Raw genomic sequence first — 18,408 nt, 5'->3', positions numbered from 1 at the left:
AGTCTGATTCACCTGCTATGTCCCCCCCCCTCCCCCTTTTCCAAATATTTAATAGAATTACAAATGGATTGACTCTTTAGGCTTGCCCTGTTGAATAAGTGTTGATGAGGGGGCGGTTAAAATTAGTGAAATTCGCTTGCTAATTTTATAGAATAAAGATTTACTTATCCATCCATAACTTCTAAAACATACATAGTAAAAAAAAAAAAGGAAATCAGATTTAAATACAACTTGTACTGTACACAACTTATAATGACTTGCTAACGACCATCACAATCAAACGACTTTTAACATTCGTTCACATCATTCATAGAAAAAATGACTCAACTGAACGTAAATAAAAAGATGTTAGTATTCTTACTAAGCCATAGCACTGGTATTAAACTGGGGATGTGATACTATTGGCAACTACTTCCCCATGAGATCAGATAACAAGATGATAAAACAGAAAAAAAAACAACATATTGATTCTTAAAATTAAAACAGACAGGATTTTCTAGCTTGAATATGGCTTTGGTTACACAGAAAGCTTTCTCAACAAGAATTTACAATAATGTTAAACATAATTACATGTTTGCTTTTGCTACACTGGAAATGCCAGCCAACATGCAATGCTATGTACAAAAGGAATACAGGTTTGTAGAGAATTTTTTGCTAAAGCACTCATATTGGCACTTCATTTAATTCGAATCACTACTTACAGTTAGGTACAGTATAAATAAATAATTTTGATAGTTGATATAACCTGAAGATCTTATATACAACTAAATACACTCACAAAGGTTTAATAGTACAAAGAGAAAGGAAAATGGAACAATGTAAATGTACATGAGGGGAAGGGACAAACAAAAAGAATCTGAAACACAAATAAGCATAAGCTAGTTCTGGTAACAATAATGTTGAAAAGCCACAAATGAAATAAAATAGACTTTATGGGGATTACCCAATTAAATACAATGAATACTAACAAACTGGCCTGTGGCCATTTAAAATAAAGATTTATAATTAGTGAGATCAACAATATTCTTTAGTCAGAGACTGAGAACATCAGCTTATGGAATGGATAGATGTGTCACCTTATACTGCATAGCCTGGCTAGCAAAGGAGGACTCATCTCTCCTTTCACCTCAGGGAAAAACATAACAAATAAATAATACATTATAGAAGAAGTCTTTACCTAAATTACATATTTACATGCAAAGCCTATATGAAACAATTCACACAAACTATTTGAACAGAATTTTAAACATATCATGATAAAATTGAATTCCTAACAAGGACCAGCTGAAGAAAGCACACAGATCAATGTACAATTTTATGGCTCTGGTTCCTTTTTAATAGTTATGTCACCATTGGTTGTGGTGTCATCCTTGTGATTCCTATCCTCATCTTTATTCTCTTTGTCTTTGTCATTTTCTTTATCTTCCTTTTCTTCCTGTTTGTCCTTTTCCTTTTCCTGTTTTACAGGGGGAATATAAAAAGGAAGGTCATAACCTTCTGGCTCACTTATGAGGCCTGCCACATTACTGAGCACAGAGAGAGAATCTTTCACAGCATGATAAAGAATGTTCTTGATTTGGAGTTTATCTTCATGATTGGTGTTAGTGTCAGAGGACAGCATACGTAGCTCTTGAGTTAGATGGAAACAATGGTACACATTTTCAGGTGAAACAAAATCTTCAGCAACTTTTATACAGTTGTGCAAGTTTCGAACCTGGAAACCAAACATATTTAAATTATACTTTCGAATAATTAAGTGAAAGGACAATTACAAAGCAATATTAGAATTTTGGAAGTTACCTGGTGAGGAGCTCCAGCTGGAATGAATACAGCATCTCCTTGGCATTGAACAATAGCATAGCCTTCAACTTGATATTCCTTGTAAAGCCGTTCACGGAGAGGGCCATCCAAATACCAGGATTGGTCATAAATTGGATCGTGGTGTGGTGGAAGCACTTGGCCTTTCTCCTGAGCAACTTTGTTGAGAAGATCTCTGATCTTGTCAGCATCTCGTGCATGATAAATGTGCCAGAGCGCACCAGGGAGCTCTCCCCTCTCTCTCACTCTTCTACGTGTGAGTATGTCACATCCTGCCTCATCAATAGCACGATATGCCTCTGCAAAAAAGAACACAAAAAAAAAAACATTGTTTGAATTGAGACTAGAAGAATTTCCATTATTAAAAACATAATGTGAACAGAAATTTCATCCATACCTTTGATATAATCATCACTGTCACTATCTTTTGGTATGCCAACATACACCATGACATTCACAGCATCTGATATGTCAAGGTGTAAATTGGTAGTGCCTTTATTAGCATACGCAGCGGAGCCATATGCAGTGTACATCTTGGGTCCCAAGTCTGGGCGTACGAAGCATTCTGGCAGCCTGGTGGCAAGGTTCAGTCTTCCAGTACGGTGGGTGTACTCAGAGAGAGGAAGAACACCCATTAAGTCAGAAAAACGTGACGGCATATGCTCGGCAAAGTCTTCTCCTGTAAACAAACCAAAATTAATGAATTTGAACTTTTAATAGTTAAAAGTTGATAGTGCCAATTATATCTGAATAACATTTACCTGCAGGCCAGTCTTTAATTTTTAAAAGCATAGAATTTCCTTTTTCATCCTTAAGGCGTTTGCTTGTGTGCTCAAAGCCTTCCCAAAACTTCTTCATGGGTTGGTTAGGAACTACAGAGCCATTGAGACAATTGATGAGATCATTTCTTTCATCACCAAAGTCATGATTGAATGAATCTGGATGCCAGAGATTCATATCCAGCATTTTTGAAACTTCACTAACTATCACAGGTTGGCCACGTTTCCATTGATCCTAAGTGAAGAAAGAGCAATATTATAATCAGGCCAAGCAGAAAGGTTAACAAAAAAATAATTAAAAAATAAAAATAAAATACAAAATTATACCTGGAATATACGATAATTTGAAGGATTCAATGGATCAGTGAGTCTCAGGAGCTTTCCATCACAGAGCCATATATGTTTTACATCAGGATAAAAAGCTTGACTATCAGTTAGCGTCATAATTCTTAAAGGTAAGTCATTTCTAATCAGTCCTTCTTTGTATCTTCGAACAAAATATCTCAACTCGTTTAGTCCTGATGGCCCTGCACCATTTTCTTTGTCTCCTTCCTCCTTTACAGCTACAAGATTTGAGATCACCTGAAAATATTAATATTTGTTATTAGATTAAGTAAATGATGATGTAGGTAGAGTTGTATGATCAAATAAGGGCAAAATAACAACAACAAAAACATGAACTTACATCCTTCTCGGACTTGTCATTTCCCTGTAGTGCCAGGTCAGCAAGCCAATTCAGAGGCGAGTTCTTGTTCTCATCAGCCTTGCACCCATTCTGTTCTGTTTTGACAACACCATTCACAGGTTTGGACTCAGTCAGTACTCTTAGCAAATCCTGCAAGGGAGCAAGTAAAAATGAAGTTTGAGCAAGAAATTTACTTGGCTGAATGACAGAATGACACACTGATCATCTAAACAATATAAAAATAGTTACCTTATTTAATCCATTTGTAGGTTTTACAAAACTAAATGGACAACCACAGTTCTGGGCAATACCAAAGAGAGCGCGCACTTGATGCACACGTTTGGCTAACTTCATCATTGTATCAGCAGCTATAATTTGTGTGAGCATAAGCTTTGACTGCTCATGAGCTTGTCTATTTGTGCAGAACAGCCATCCTCTAAAATCTCTCTCCTTGTCACTGCCCGTTTCTGACATTAACTCTGGGTCTACAGGAACAGTACACTAAAGGGAGGAAAGAAAAAATATGGTAAGTAAAATTAAGAATACTGTATAAGAGAGCGAGACTATTATGGAGATCAGATTAGAACGTACCTTATAACAATCCAAACACACGACAAAACCACACTTAGCACAGGCCCAGTGGTAATTGAAAAGGGTTGTCTCACATACATCACACATCTCACGCACACCTTGTACAACTCGCTTCCATGCAATTTTTCCTGAAATAATTTGTTTGAGTTAGTAAATGAATAAAATATATGAACCACTGACTTCAAGTCCAAAGGACACTCACCATCTCCTACATGCATGCTTTGTGCCTCTGCTTCTTGCAAAAGTAAATCACAGAACTGGTCGCCAATTTGAGTTAGGAGAAAGCGAGACATCTCCACATCAAAGCCACCTGGCGGATTCTCTGGCTGGGCGACCCACAGCCTCAGATCATCCTGTAACAAGAGACACACCATGGTGTTACACAAAACACATAACAATGAGTACATCCGGATCGAAAACCTCAGAAGGAGCAGGCCCTCGCCTTACCTCTGAACAGTCTTCGTAAGGGTTGGAGAAGCCAGCAATGGCCAGCTGTCCGCTCTTGGTGTACCGCAGCTTGCGGAAAGCGTAAAAGCGGCAGAAGATATTGGGCATGTTCTTGGATCGCTGGTGTGGGGTCCACCTGCACTCACGGCACTTAGCCAGCCTGGGCGCCACCTCGAAGCACGCACCGTCCTGAAGGAATGACTCGCCGGTCCGCTTCAGTACGGGGACCGGCGGCTTCTTAAAAAAAGGCTCCCGTGCGCGCTTCGACCTGCCGCCCTCATCTTCCCCGTTTTTTGACTTGGGACGCCGACCCCTTTTGCGCCCCTTGGCCCCGGAGTCCCCCGACGCCGTGCCTGAACCGTGAGTGCTCTTCTTAGAGGGGGCCGTGGCGCCCCCTGCCGACCCTGCGCCTCCCCCGGTGCTGTCCCTGTCCTGCTCGCTGTCCTTGTCCCTTTCTGTTCCCGACGCTGAATCCTTGTCTGACTCGGAGCCACTCTCGGAATAGGACCTCACTGTGGCCGTCTTCCGAGCCTGCCGCCGGTTGGTCGCGGCAGTCTTCCTCCCCTTGGTCTTTGGGGATCGCCTCGGCGGGGGAGAGGCTTTCACTTCGGCTTCCGAGCTCGACGAGTTGTTGTCAAGTCCTCGCCCGTTGGCTCCTGCTGCCCCCCCGGCCCCGAACCCGGCATCCTTTGGCGCCTTCCGGGGGGTCTTGGCGTTTGGGTGATCCTTGTCCTTTTTTTCCTTGGTCGTGCGGTTGATGCTGTTGACCGCCATGGAGCCTATGCTAATGGACGAGACCGTCCTCTGCGGGACGACTGGCTTGTTGAGCGGGATGGGCAGGGTGACGCAGCTGCCGCTGCCCACCGTGCCGCTCGTGTCCTCGGCGTCCTCGCCGGAGTGGCGCTGCAGCCAGGCCTTCTTGAGCTTGTGCACGCCCCCGGCCGACGGCGCGGGAGCGGCGGGGGTTGGTGGCGCAGCGGGTGCAGCTGGCGCCGGGGTGGGTGCGGGGGCGTTAGGGGCTGGGGCGGGCTGGGGTAGCGAGGGGGATGCAGATGCGGCGGGAGGTGCAGGCGGTGCAGCTGGCGGTGCAGCTGGAGGTGTAGCTGGCGGTGCAGCTAACGGCATGGAGGGCGGAGCAGCGGGCGCATCTCTCAGGGCGGGTGAAAGCGTTGGCGCAGAGGAGTGCAGGAACGGCGAGGGACTGACTTGGCCGACTTCAGCCGACCTCATCGGACTAGCAGGGGGCGCCCCGAGAGAGTGAAAATGCGAATGCGAATGCGGCATTGGCGACATGGACGGCGACGTGAGTGCCTGTGTGGACTGAGCCGGTGCCTGGCCTCCGGGAGAGGCGGCCGGGACAGGACTGCGCCCGGGCCCGGGGCCGTGGCCAGGTCCTGGACCGGGCCCCGTGGACGGCACCCTCTGAGGCGGCGGAGGCGGGCTCAGCGCCGTCTGCAGGGTGGTGGGCGCGTTGCACAGCAGCGGGTTGGGGCTGGGCCCCAGGCTGGGGTTGGGTCGCGGGCTAGCGCGGGGGCTAGACTGCGGCTGTGGCTGGTGCAGCGCCATGGACGGGCTCATGGAGGGGCTCATCCTGGACGGGCTCGCCCTGGGGTGGCCCGGGCTGACTGGACTCGCCCTGGGGTGGCCTGGGCTCACCGGGCTCGCCCTGGGGTTGCTGGGCGGGCTCATGGGGCTCCTGTTGTGCAGTGAGGGCGGCATGGGGTAGCCCGATGCCATGCCTTGCGGGGCCAGCCCGGCGAAGTGCATGGGCAGGGGCGGCCCCAGCAGCAGCTGGTGCTGAGGCATCTGCATGGCCATCTGCAGGGCCATCTGCTGGTGGTCCAGGCGCGGCTTCTTGTCGGCCACGGGCGGCTGGAAGGGGCTCCTCCTCTTGTTGGGCGAGTTGGCCGGGTACGACTTGTCGCCCTTGTCGCCGCCGGCCAGGTCGAGCGGCTGCGTCTGCATCTGGGTCTGGTGCGGCGAGGGCGTGGTGCCCCGCGGGCTGGGCGCGGGCAGCGGCAGCCCCGGAGACTGGCCCGGCGTGGACGCGTTGTAGTGCGGCGTGGGCGGCTTGCCGTGCGCCGCGTGGTGCGCGCCGTGCAGCGCCGCGTGGTGGGCGCCGTGGTGAGCGCCGTGGTGCGCCGCCTGCGGCTGGTGCTGCGGCTGCTGGTAGGCGTACTGCTGCTTGGACTCGCTCTTCGGGTCGAGCAGCGGCTGCGACAGCGGCTGGTACGGCGATTGCATGGCCGGGCCGCGGGTGGTGAGGGAGATGGGCCTGTCCTGCGGGCTGGGCGCGCGCGGCTCGGCGCGGCTGGGCTTGCCGTAGATGGTGGAGGGCGCCGGGCTGGCGGTGGGGCGCTGCCGCGCCACCGGGGCGGGCGCGGTGCCGTGCGGCTGGCCGCCGTGCGGCAGGAAGGAGGTGACTGAGTAGGCGGGCCCGGACACGCCGCTGGGGCGGCCGGTGCCGCGCTGCAGCTGCAGGTGCGCGGGCTGGTGCTGGTCCGGGGACTGCCGCGGCTGCGGCGGCCCAGGGTGGGGGGCGGGGGGTTGGTGGCGCGCGGGCGGAGCCGACGCGACCTGACTAGATGGGGCGTGTCCCTGGGGCGAGGCCTGGAGGTTGCTCTGCCTGTAGGGCGTGGGCGAGCTGGCGGGCGGCCGTGGGCTCTTGGCCTCGGCCTTGACGATCACAGAGCCCTGATCCTGGCCCTGGCCCTGCTCGCGGAGCAGCTTGTTGATCTGCTCGTTCCTGCGAGCCATGGCCAGGGGGTCGTGGGCGTTGAAGCCAGCGGGCAGGCTGCCCGGCGGCAGGTAGGCGGTCGGGTAGCCCGGGTACAGGCTGAAGCTGGGCTCGCCCTTGGGCAGGCCGGGCAGCGACAGGCCGGGGTGCAGCCCGGGGTGCGTCAGGGGGTGGCCGACGTGGAGACTAGGGGCCGATGACGGACTAGGAGCGGGGCCCGGGGACTGGCCGGGGCCGGGGGAGGCGGTGGGCTTAGACTCGGCCTTCACCTCGGCCCTGGACTGGCCGTGGGCCGCGCCCGGGCCGCCGTGCGCCGGGGTGGGCTGCGGCGATCGCACGCCCGGGCCTGGGGAGCGGCGAGGAACCTGCAACAAGCAATCACCATTCATTCCAACAACTGTAGGTTACCTCTTCATGAATTTTAAAAGCATTTATTTATGCTCAACTATGATTTTCACTCATTTGTAAACCATTTAATAAAATTCAAAATTTAATTTTCTACCTGAAAGGTCCAATGTTGACATAAAATTTAAATGTGACCAGCACACAAACGTACCTTGATGGGGGGCTGTGCGTAGAAGGAGGACGGCGACGGCCTTGGTGGCGGCTGCGGCGCGCGCTGGGCTTGCGGCTGCACCGGCTGCACTCGCGCCTGCCGCTGCTGCTCCTCCAGCAGCCGCTTCTGCTGGTCCTGCTGCACGAGCCGCTGCTGCTGCTCGATGAGCCGCCGCTGGTCCTCGTGGAAGCGCTGCTGTTGTTGCTGCTGGTGCTGGTGCTGCTGCTGGGCCGCGGCCGCCAGGGCCTGCTGGTGCAGGATGCTCAGCCCGGGGATGTTGGGCAGCTGCGCGAGCGCCTGGGCCTGCGCCTGGGCCTGCGCCTGTGCCTGGGCCTGCAAGCTGGCGAGCGAGGCCGGCGGCTGGTGCTGCGCATGCTGCGCGGGTCCGGCGCCCCCCGAGGGCGGGCGCTGGTCGCGCTGGTCACGCTCATCGCGCTGGTCGCGCTCGGCCGCGGTGGGGCCGGCGCCCTGGGGGCCGGGGCCCTGCGGCCCGGGCGGACCCGGGGGGCCACGATTACCCAGAGACCCGATCCAACTGCGATCGGCGGCGTTCTGCAGGCAGAGGGCGGGGCGAGGTCAGACAATGTGAGCCATTGAGGGAGGAAAGCAGCAAAGAAACAAATCAAAATAAATTGCTGCTTGTATTGAAACATAATTTTAAAAAAAATATTTTAAAAGAATAAATTCAAATCCAGTATATCCCATAACCACGGACGAGAGGCGAAGAAGGCTTGTTAGTAATGAAGGAGATGATGGGTTTGTGGCGTTAGATGTTATTGGCGCACAGACGAAACGGAGAGAAAGGGGGAGTTAGAGAGGATAGCCGTAAGAGAAGAGTTTACAACAGGTTATTATTGTTGAGTGATCCATTTTTTTTATGCAAGTGAATATGACGGTATAGGCCTCGGCCCGGGCCGGCCGGTGGGCGGACGCACCTTCTGCTGGGCCAGCCTCTGCAGCGACTCCTCGAAGTGCTTGTGCACGGCCCGCTCCGCGGCGAGCTGCGCCTGTATCCTGTCGCGCTCCTCCGAGGCGCACCTCTCTAGCTCCTGCTTTTTCTCCGTGTCCTGCTCCTGAGTCTCACGTGCCTGCAGTTCCCGCTCCCTGAGCTCCCTCTGCTGGTTCTGCTGGTGTTGCTGCTGCTGCTGCTGCTGTTGGTGTTGCTGCTGCTGCTGGTGTTGCTGCTCGCGGTGCGCGTCCGTCCGGGCGGCCGCCTCGCGCTGCTGCTCCTTGCGGGCCTTCTCCTCGCGCTCGCGGTGTTCTCTGCGGAAACAATTTGGGTCAAGGTCATCCGAACGCAACGCAAGACAAGGGGGACTGATGCTGACGCTGCTGCTGATGCCTATCGGCCCAGATAAAGTTCCAGCCTCCCCCCCCCTCTAAATTTACATAACATGTGACAGTCTGCTCGATAAAAAGCACACAAAACAGGAGGGTGGATATAACACCAAAGAGAAATGACATAGTCACACCCATTTCTAATAAGATCGTTTACATGGAATGTCGCCGCATGTCAGTGGGGTCGGGCTTCAGTTCACACCAGCTGTACTGTATCTAGTAAAGTGAAAAACAAAAGCAGCCGCACTCACTCGCGCGTGTCAGGCGGCTGATTCGATTTTCACAGTGGCAGCTGGTGTGAGCGTTCTCAGCCGCGCAGCTTCTGGTTAGACTGTACCGCGCGCAGGCGTGCAGACGGGTTGCATGCTCGCACGGGGCCATGAGGCGCGGCCTACTCGTTGAGACCGTTGCGCGCAATGGTCAGGGACATTAGGCGAACCTAGCGAACCTGCGTGTGTGCGCCACGAACCTTCTAGTGCTACAAATGCGCACTCGGAAAATGCCGGGCTCTTTGGTCCCAGGAAATTTTGACCTAAATAGAGGTTAATGAAACTTTTGCCTTAAATTCAAGGAAAACTTCCGCGGCCATTGTTCCTCGAGTGAACGAAAATCTCTTCGAATTAAAAAGTTCCTCTACCTCAAATTTCCTAGAATCAAAATAAACCGTTCGTTGTCTGTGAGTGGGCGGGCCGAATCGGCCGCCTGGTACACACGATAAGAAAATTATGGAGAGCGGATGATGTTACGTCAACATTTTCTCGGGCATCATTTTTCAAAGATGTACTGCCACTTTTTGCAGTGCAAGGTGCGGATCGCGTGCTGGCATCGGCGGTCGGCCTCCTCCCGCCGCACCCTGCGCTGCAGTCCCGCTCCTGACCACACGCACGCACTGCCGCGCGCCGCCGCCGCGCCTCCTCCTGCCCGACCGACCGGTGCTGCCCCCTGGCGAGAGCTCGGAGCGGCAGCAGTCGGCAGACCGGTTGGGCGTGGCGTGGCGCGGCGTGGCGTGGCGTGGCGTGGCGTGGCGCGGCGTGGCGTGGCGCCAGGGCTGCGCTCCGCCTCTCCACACGATCGCACGGACCCGCTCGGCAGGAACGTTTATCCCGCTTGACTGGATCCCCCTCCCCTCCCCCTCCTCCCCGTCACTCCGCTACGCGGCCCAGTTTTTGCGGTGCGCAACCAAACCATGAGACACATTCGACGCGGATCGGGGAGGGGCGGGGAGGGGGCGAACAGGGAAGAAAACTGGACAGTTACGTTTCACAGTCCAGAACCACGCGACCACATTCAAATAAGCTATTATTTCTCCCACGACTCGACGCGCAAAGACATCGTCGTCTTGCACGTGTTTCGTTATCTCGCGGAGAGTCAACTAAAACTGCACGCGGTAAAAGTTAATACTGCTCGGTTGGTTTCCAAGCAGAAGTGGTAGTTTCCAACGCCGTTCGCTCGTTGACGCGCGCGCGCGCACACACACACACACAGACAAGAGAGTCACCCGCATCACGCTACACCGGCTCCGCCCCGCCCCGCAGCTTCGGCACACAAACACACAACAAACACACGCGTTCCCAGAGCAAAGTTCGCGAGATGAGATCGCATGCCAATGACGACGCAGCGCAGCGCCCGCGCCCGCCCAACTCGCTCGCGGGCTCGTCACCCGACGGCACTCGACGGCCTGCGAGGGACAGACTTCAACTTCAATGAACAAATACCGTCTGGGTCGCAGCCATGCACCGCCGCAGCGCGCGCAGCCGGCAAAGGCTCGTCTACAGTGGGGGGCGTGGAGCGCGGGCGTGGATAGATGGATATACACTGGGAAAACTGCTGTGACGTGCATCACGTTTCCTGATGCACTCTCGGACGAGAACGTTCCTTGATGCACTTTACTCTATATGTAAATGAATAGGGGGGCATCACAAGGGGAGTGCATCATAGGAAACGTTCTCTTCTGAGAGTGCGTCAAAGAAACGTGACGCACGTGACGTTAGTTTTTCCAGTGTATCGTGGGTGACTTATGCGAGACCGTTATATGTCAACTTAGCTCATTGAGGAACGAAAACAGAACGGGGAAACCTGCGAAAACCCTGCACAGCAAGAGCCTAATATTTAAAGAGATAACGCGTGTTAGTTTGATGTAACACTGCAGGTTCCATATCATCCGTTACAATCTACTTACGTTACATGCCAATCGAACTTTACGTTACAAGTTACGTAACGCAGCGTGAAACGTAAGAAATTCAACGAAATCTTGGTTAAGTTACCGGTCCCTGAGGCACTTCCGCCGAGCCACGCCGGGCTTGACCACAGACAGTGACGCTGACTGAAGCGGTGTGTATTTAGTACGTATTGCGTTGCGCTCGGAGGGCCGGAGGGTGGAGTAGGAGACAAACATTTGCAGAGCACGCGCGCTTTCTCTCTCTCTCTCTCTCATGAACAATCAGGCCCAGCCCTCGACGCCTGACAACGCGAGGATAGGGCAACCAGTGCAAGCACTACGATGGCTACCGCTTTGCCCAACCGCAGGCGCCCAGACTTGTCAAGCTCCCGTATGACAACTTAAGGTTTAAAAATGTGTACGGAGCTTGAACGTAGCCCGAGGTCATGTGGCGCCATGTGCACCCGAATGCACCCCCCCATATGCTCCAAAAATACCTTACAAGCGTGGTTCACAGGCAGATGAGATGTGCGACAAGGAGGACTCTGATATGCAAAGAACGCCCTGGGCAGTTCTGACACTCAGTGACATACAGTAGGCTATTTCTGGATAAACAGATGGTGTCACGGACGCCGCTCTGCTTCGTGCATCTGGCAGATGGCAGATTTTCAGCCTGATTCTCTTTAGACCTATACAGGTTAGAGTTAGTACCAGCTCAACCCGGCGTGACAGTTTCTCATGTGCAGATCCTATATCCTAGCACGACTGGTGTTTTCGTTTCTCTACTATGCAGTTTTTCGAAATAGCCTACAGGAGAGAGCAAGTCTACATGATTCAGGAACAGCTTTGGAACAGGCTTTGGCAAGCGAGGGTTTAGAATCAAATCGAACCTTTTCACTCCCTGAAGGTTGAGCGTTAAAGATAAGCTACTCACGAAAGTTTGTCCAGTGGTCCAGTGGTGCGTTCCTCGACCGAGTCAAGCATCACCCAGACTGAACGAAAACGGGAATATAAATGAGGCTTCTGACATCATGAACCCGACTAAGATCCGCACATTTGTTAGTCCTCCAGGAGGACACTGCGCACCCAGAAAATATTGGTTGTAGCGACCATCGTATTGATAATCCAGGGAGCACCACGAAATATGGTTAATGCAAAATTATCGTACTCCCGCGTACTCTGTATACTTGCACTCCGATGTATACCAAAATTCGAGTCGTCCACCCCTCTAACGCAGGCGCCAGCGCTTCAGGCAGCCCTGGATAGCCTACCGGACCCTTGTAAAGTGCGTAACCGTACTGCTTATGACGTCGACAAAACAATGCAATAGTTCAGAAATTGCATAGTTCAGAAATTGCATAGCCAGTTCTTAAATTTTGTCGTCCTTGAAAATATTTTTTTTTAAGTATTACCCCCACTGATGATTCATGCACACAATTTTACGGGTGTAACCCATTTATGGAAGGGCCCCAAATAAATAAATTGGATGATGAACGAGTGGATGGATAAAGGGTCCAGCGAACTGGCTCGAGCTCAGCCCAGCTGTCAACCGCGGGAGCGAGCGAGGGAGTGGGGGAGGGGGGTAGGACAAACATCACGAATAAATCAGAAGATGACACTCTCTGTGACAGGCCACTGGCCCCGACGCTGACGTCACCGGAGACCAATCAGTGCGCAAGAGGAAGAGCGGCCGCTGTCGCTGTGTATATATATTTTTATTCTTTACGTTCCCGTTTCGGTTTCGTTTCCGCGCGGAATCCCCTCGCCTATTGTTTCGATGTTTATAGCAAAGGACGGCGGTCAGTGCAAAACCGGTTCGTTATGGCAGCGATATTAGAACCCAGCAAAAATTAAAAATGCGTTATAATGTGCATAGGAAAATATGTAGTTCTATATTGCAGGAGGAACGACTAGAAACCACTAGAGCGATTTTTTCAGAAAAACGTATTCATCACACTCTAAACCTCAAGGAACTTTTTATCAAGGATAAACTTGGCCATTATATGGTGGATTCTTAAGCACACGTAAAGCGTGTAAAGCTGCATCATGTAAGTGACACATTTGCATCTTGTCGACATATGAAAATCAGAGCTGTCTATGAAAGAAATGCATATTTGTCACTCGCCGAATGCAAAACTCAAGATGTGCTTAAAATTCCATCTTTAGGTGGACAAAAACAACACTGTTAGAAGCTTACCGTGATTTTCACCGTAAGCTACGGCGAAAGCCTGCAGCACCGTAGCTTACGGTGAATTTCACTGTAAGCTAAATCTCACCGTAAGCTACGGTCAATCTCACCGTAAGCTACAGTGCTGCGGGCTTCCACTGTAGCCCATGGTGAAAATCACTGTAAGCTTTTAACAGTGAAAATTATTCCCTTCACATTTAGTGTGCAAATAAAAATCCCCCCGGCTCAGCAGACGCAGCACCTGCCCGACCAGAACCGCTCACGCAGACGCGCCACGCCGCAGCGGAGCCGAGCAGACGTGGGAGATCCAGATAAGAGAGAGATGAGATGAACAATGGGCTAACGCGGAAGACGGCTGCGGGGAAGTGAAGGGGGGGAGGGGGGGGCATCAGCCCGCAGCCAACCGAGCAGTCACGCACTCAGACGAGCGGGTGCCTCCCCCCTCCCCTCCTCCACACCGGCCCCGGGGGAACTCCCCCCCTCCCTCCCCGCCGCCCGATGCGAGCCAAGGTCGGCGGTGCGGTACAGTCGCGGCCAAGAGTGCGGGCGCGCGACCAAAGGAGTGGCCGCGGCGTGAACCAGGCGGAACCAGGCCACTCTGAAGCGGTACAGCCCCGGCCAAGAGGGGCGGCCGCGCGAACCAGACGACCCGACCCAGTGCACGCACACACTGAGGCGCGAGACCTTGGCCACCAGCGCCTAACGGTGCCGCAAGTGCCCCTGTACAAAACCGATCAGAACAGGGCGGGAAAAGGGAGGTGTTACATTCCGGTTTGAGTTATTTTAAGTGCGTAGCCAGGATCTCATTCAGGGGTAGGGCATTTGGCTCTACCTGCAGGCGCGAATACTTGTCGTGAAAGTGCGACTTTCGATTTTCCCCATAAAACCCTGGAAAACGACGGCAGTTTTTCCGGGAATTTTAAAGAACAGTCCCCGCCGCCACACCACAGTTGTCAGAGAGGCGCGCTACGCGCTACCACCGAGGCACCATATGGTGGCAAGGCGATTCACCGCCAACGTTTCCTGACGCTTTCACTCAATTTAGCCCCAAATCCTGACATTATACCCTGAAATCATCTTAGGCGTTGGCAACGCTTTGCGAGCCCAAACTCCGTGACGTGCAACGCGAGGGCGGACTGTACCCACTCTGCAGACCGCGGGGGACGGCGCGGGGTCAAGGGTCACCGTGTCGAGGCGGACCGGGCGAGGCGAGGGCCCTTTTTGTCCCGATACACCGCCGACACAAGGCACGGTAAAAGTCAATATTGTTTATCGGTTCCAGGGCGGATATGGGCGGACGGATGGCAATTTCCCGGCCGCCATGCGGGCTCTGCTCTCGGCTCTGCTTTGCCGGGAAAAAACAAAGGTGTTTGATCGCATCTTTGAAAGGTGCTACGGGACGGGTGCAGTGCCTTGACAAGGCACTAAACCTGCCAAACGCACGATTTATAAAGCGCCCATTCGGTTCTTTGGTGCCTTTAAATAGAGGCATAAAACTCAGAATTTCTTTAGCAGCCCTACTTGAGTGCGACTTAACGCCTTTGATCTCCCAGCGTCCGCGTAACTACTTGGGCGGCGCGGGTCTCAAGCTCGCCAGGCTGGCAGTGGCTGGTATTGCGCAAGCTCGGAGCCCGCTCACTCACTTCCCCGGCGAGACTTGTTGTTGGCGGTGTCCCCCCCCAGCTCGCCGGCTCGCCGTCGTGTCCCACGGGGGGCCCGCGTCGCCCACAGGGACAGTGTTCCCGACGGGGCTCCTGACGGGCTCCCTGACGGTCTCCCTGACGGCGCAAGGACAGGCCCCAGATTGGCTGTTAACGCCAGCGGACGCCCCGATCACGCGCGCCGAGCCGGGCCGTTCACACCGTCACAATCGCGCCACATCGGGCCGCCTCGTCCGCACCACACCGTCCTTATCGCCCGGTAAAACCCTTCCGCAATCGCGAGGCGCGAGGTCGTCGCCGTGGCATCTCCCCCATCTGAGATAACCCCTCTGACCGGCGCCTCGCCCCGCCCCGCACGGGCAGGGCGACGCGAAGAACAAGTTACGTATTTACATTTTTTTTTCTGCCGTATTTTTGATTGACTGACGTATTTTTGATCCATTCACTACGGTATTTTTTAATTTTTTTCTGAACAAAAGTATGACTTATCGTTCGCAATTTTCGGGGAGAAAGTTTTTTGTATGGAAACAGTTTTTTTAAAAAAAATTATTTGTAGTCTTTTTCGCGCTGAAAATGTTGAGCTCAAGTTCACACGCCCTATTGTGAGGGGCAGGCGGACAACGGTTGGGGAACCATGACGGCGACATCCACGATAAACAAAATTAAAAGCATACTTACAAATCAGGGCCGGGCAGGCAGAGAGATAATCCAAAAGAAACGGGCAACACTCACTTTCACTATAGCATCATCATCATCATCAGCAGCAGCATCACTTTCTCACTACACTACACTACAGCACTAGACACTTCACTACACTGGTAATCCAAGGGTAGTATCCAGGCGGCGGGGTGCGGGCTGGCGTTCTCACCTGGCGAGTCGGTCGTAGGCGGCGAGGTCGGGCTGGCCGAGCATCGGGAAGCCGCGGGCCGCCTTCCAGAGCGCGTCGGCGGGCAGCCCCTGGAGGTGCTGGTAGGCTAGTCCCGGGGGCAGCCCGAGGGCGGCGGAGGCGGGGCCCGGGGGCGGCGCGTGCTGGGGCGGGGGCGGCGGGCCGTGGGGCGCCGGCGCCCCGTGACCGCCCCGAGCGGCGGCCGACATGAGCAGCGACTGGTGCTGCACGCTGTGCACGTGACGGATGTCCACGTGCGGGGTGGGGTCCCTCCACACGCCGTGCTGGCCGTGCTGGCCGTGCTGGCCGCCGTGCTGACCGTGTTGGCCGCCGTGCTGGCCGTGCTGGCCCGGCGGCGGCGCGCGGTCCGTCATGCCGTGCGGCGGCCTGCCCGGCGCGTGGCCCGGGCCGTGGCCCGGCCCATGACCCTGGCCGGGGAGGCCCTGGCCGGGCAGGCCATGGACGGGGACGCCCGCCGTGGTGGAGGCGGCCTCGTCGGCGCTGGACCGGGAGCCTGAGCGCTCCTCGCTGCTAGAGCAGCGGAGCGATCCTACCCCCGAGTCTGAGCGGTCGTCTCTGAGCAGCGCCCCTCCGGGACACTCCATCCTGCTTGCGCTGTCATCCTCGACGAGTTCTTCGCTGGGGCAGCGCACTAGGCGCGGTTCATCCTCGTCCTCCTCGTCGGCGTCCTGCGCAGTGTCCTGGGCAGGATCCTGGGCCGCGTCCTGGACACGGGTGAGGTCCAGCGGCGCCGGGGGGCTAGGCTTCTTCTCCGCCGGCTTCTTTGGCGAAGCTGGAGTTTCCGCTTTTACTTCCGGCTGCTGCTCCGGTTTTGTTTCCGGCGCAGGCACTGGGGTAGCTGGCTTTGGAGGCGGGGTCTTTTCTTTGACTTCCGGTTTTACAGACGGTATCGGTACTGGAGTGACTTCCGGACTCTTGGTGCACTCCTCAAGCTTGACTTGAACCGGTGTTCCAGGTTCGGAGGGTTTAGGCTGCTCGACGGCGGGCTCTGTGGTTTGAGCCTTGGTCAAGCTTGGCTTTTCTACTACTTCCTTCTCTTCTTTAGGCTCGGACTTGTTCTCCGGTTCGGGGCTGTCGACCCTGCTCTTCTTTGACTTATGACTTCCCTCTTTCTTCTTTTTCTTTTTGCTTTTCTTCTTTTTCCTCTTCTCCTTCCTCTCTAGATCGTCGTCGCTCTCTGCCTCCTTGCCGTTGGGCGAGGGGTGCTTTGACGCGGGTGACTTGGGTGTCGCCGCGTCTCCCTTGTCTACTTCCGGCCGGTCTGTCTTTTCCGGCGCGGGCTTCTCGTCGGGCTTGCGGACCGACGGGAAGGGCTCGGTGGGCGTGGGCGAGGTGGGCGAGCCGTTGGGCTGCTTGTCCTCCTCCGGCACGAGCGGCTTCGGGGTGGTGCACCACTCGCGGTCAGAAGGCTCGTCGTCCGACGGCAGCCGCACGTAGTACTCGAGCTCGTGGTCAAGCTCGAGGTCGTCGTCGTTGTTGTTGAGGACGCCGGGCGGCGGCTGGCTGGGGGCCGGTAGTGTCAGCCGTAGCAGGGGCTCCTCGTCCGAGTCTGACGACGGGCTCCTGGCGCGGCGGTGTTGGCGCGGGGCCGCGGGGATGGGGACCAGGAGGCGGTCGAGCGCGACTTGCGCGGCCTGTGCGGCGGCGCGCTGCTCGAGGATGCGGCCCGAGGTGCGCTCACCGCGACGGGGCGGCGGCCGCGGGGGTCGCGGGGTCGCGGTCGCGGAGCGCGGGGCCGGCGACGGCGCGGCAGCGGCTCGCGACGAGCTGCCGTCAGTGTCCTCGGCCGGGTCCTCCGAGAGGAGCTTGGTGGGGGCGGGCCGGCGCGAGGCCTTGGCCGAAGACTTCTTCTTGCTGCCGGCGACGTGCTCGCGGTGGCGGCTCTTGCTGCTGCTGCGAACGGCTGCAACACAAAGCAAAAGGGAAAAAGTCAGTCATCGCCTCGCACAAGCACACCACACATCCGAACAGAACGGGGGGCACACTGTTGAAATGGAATGGAAACTTTAGCGTGCATCCTATCATCCCGTTAGCGTAGAAAAGTTGAGAGTGATTTGTTTGCTCTCCATTTCCGCGTAGGACTTTGACGAAGGTGACCTTTTCGAACATCGAGGTGAACTAAGCACGAAAGCCTCCATTCCGCTTCGCAGTGCACGACACAGCACATCAACGTCATAACGAACTCGGAGCCGAGAGAGAGAGAGGGCGAAAGAGAGACAGAGAGACAGAGAGACAGAGAGCTGAGCGGAGCCGAGAGTGGAGGTAGCCGCTCCAATTAGCACAGGTAGGTAGAATCAAAGGAGTCATCCCGCCGGCGCCCCTCGGGTCCGCGTCACGGGGGAATAATATAGCGAATTCATTTCACCAGCATTCCAGCAATGTATTCACGGGACGCAGACAGACAGAGAGAGAGAGAGTGGGCGAGAAAGACATGGAGAGAGAGAGACGGGGAGGTTGGTGCTAGCTGCCGTCGCGGTGAGACGAGACGTCGCGCAAATGAAATTCCGGCGCACATCTCGACGAGGCAGCGGGGCACACAGGGC

At 54.8% G+C, this 18,408-nt stretch overlaps 1 protein-coding gene across 3 annotated transcripts in view; it reads right to left on the bottom strand.

Annotated features, from left to right (window-relative positions):
* Positions 1-140: 140 nt before the first annotated feature.
* LOC113205477 (serine/arginine repetitive matrix protein 2) overlaps positions 141-18,408 on the bottom strand; it is a 154,692-nt gene continuing 136,424 nt past the window's right edge. For 2 of the 3 annotated variants that reach the window (XM_052267654.1, XM_052267655.1), the window contains exons 8-20: positions 15,827-17,768; positions 8,549-8,876; positions 7,614-8,165; positions 4,321-7,422; positions 4,076-4,226; positions 3,874-4,001; positions 3,532-3,783; positions 3,283-3,432; positions 2,925-3,179; positions 2,580-2,832; positions 2,216-2,497; positions 1,801-2,117; positions 141-1,714 (exon numbers count right to left, since the gene is read on the bottom strand). In XM_052267654.1, the coding sequence (XP_052123614.1) occupies positions 1,316-1,714; positions 1,801-2,117; positions 2,216-2,497; positions 2,580-2,832; positions 2,925-3,179; positions 3,283-3,432; positions 3,532-3,783; positions 3,874-4,001; positions 4,076-4,226; positions 4,321-7,422; positions 7,614-8,165; positions 8,549-8,876; positions 15,827-17,768 (8,111 nt within the window). In that variant the 3' untranslated portion in view covers positions 141-1,315. Of the gene's footprint in view, positions 1,715-1,800; positions 2,118-2,215; positions 2,498-2,579; positions 2,833-2,924; positions 3,180-3,282; positions 3,433-3,531; positions 3,784-3,873; positions 4,002-4,075; positions 4,227-4,320; positions 7,423-7,613; positions 8,172-8,548; positions 8,877-15,826; positions 17,769-18,408 lie in introns of all 3 variants that reach the window. The other variant, XM_052267656.1, reaches the window with a different exon arrangement.

The sequence above is a fragment of the Frankliniella occidentalis genome, unplaced genomic scaffold, assembly GCF_000697945.3.
Source record: "Frankliniella occidentalis isolate FOCC.00 unplaced genomic scaffold, Focc_3.1 Scaffold56, whole genome shotgun sequence".
Lineage (NCBI taxonomy): Eukaryota > Metazoa > Arthropoda > Insecta > Thysanoptera > Thripidae > Frankliniella > Frankliniella occidentalis.
This window is presented reverse-complemented; position numbering and strand designations above follow the sequence as displayed.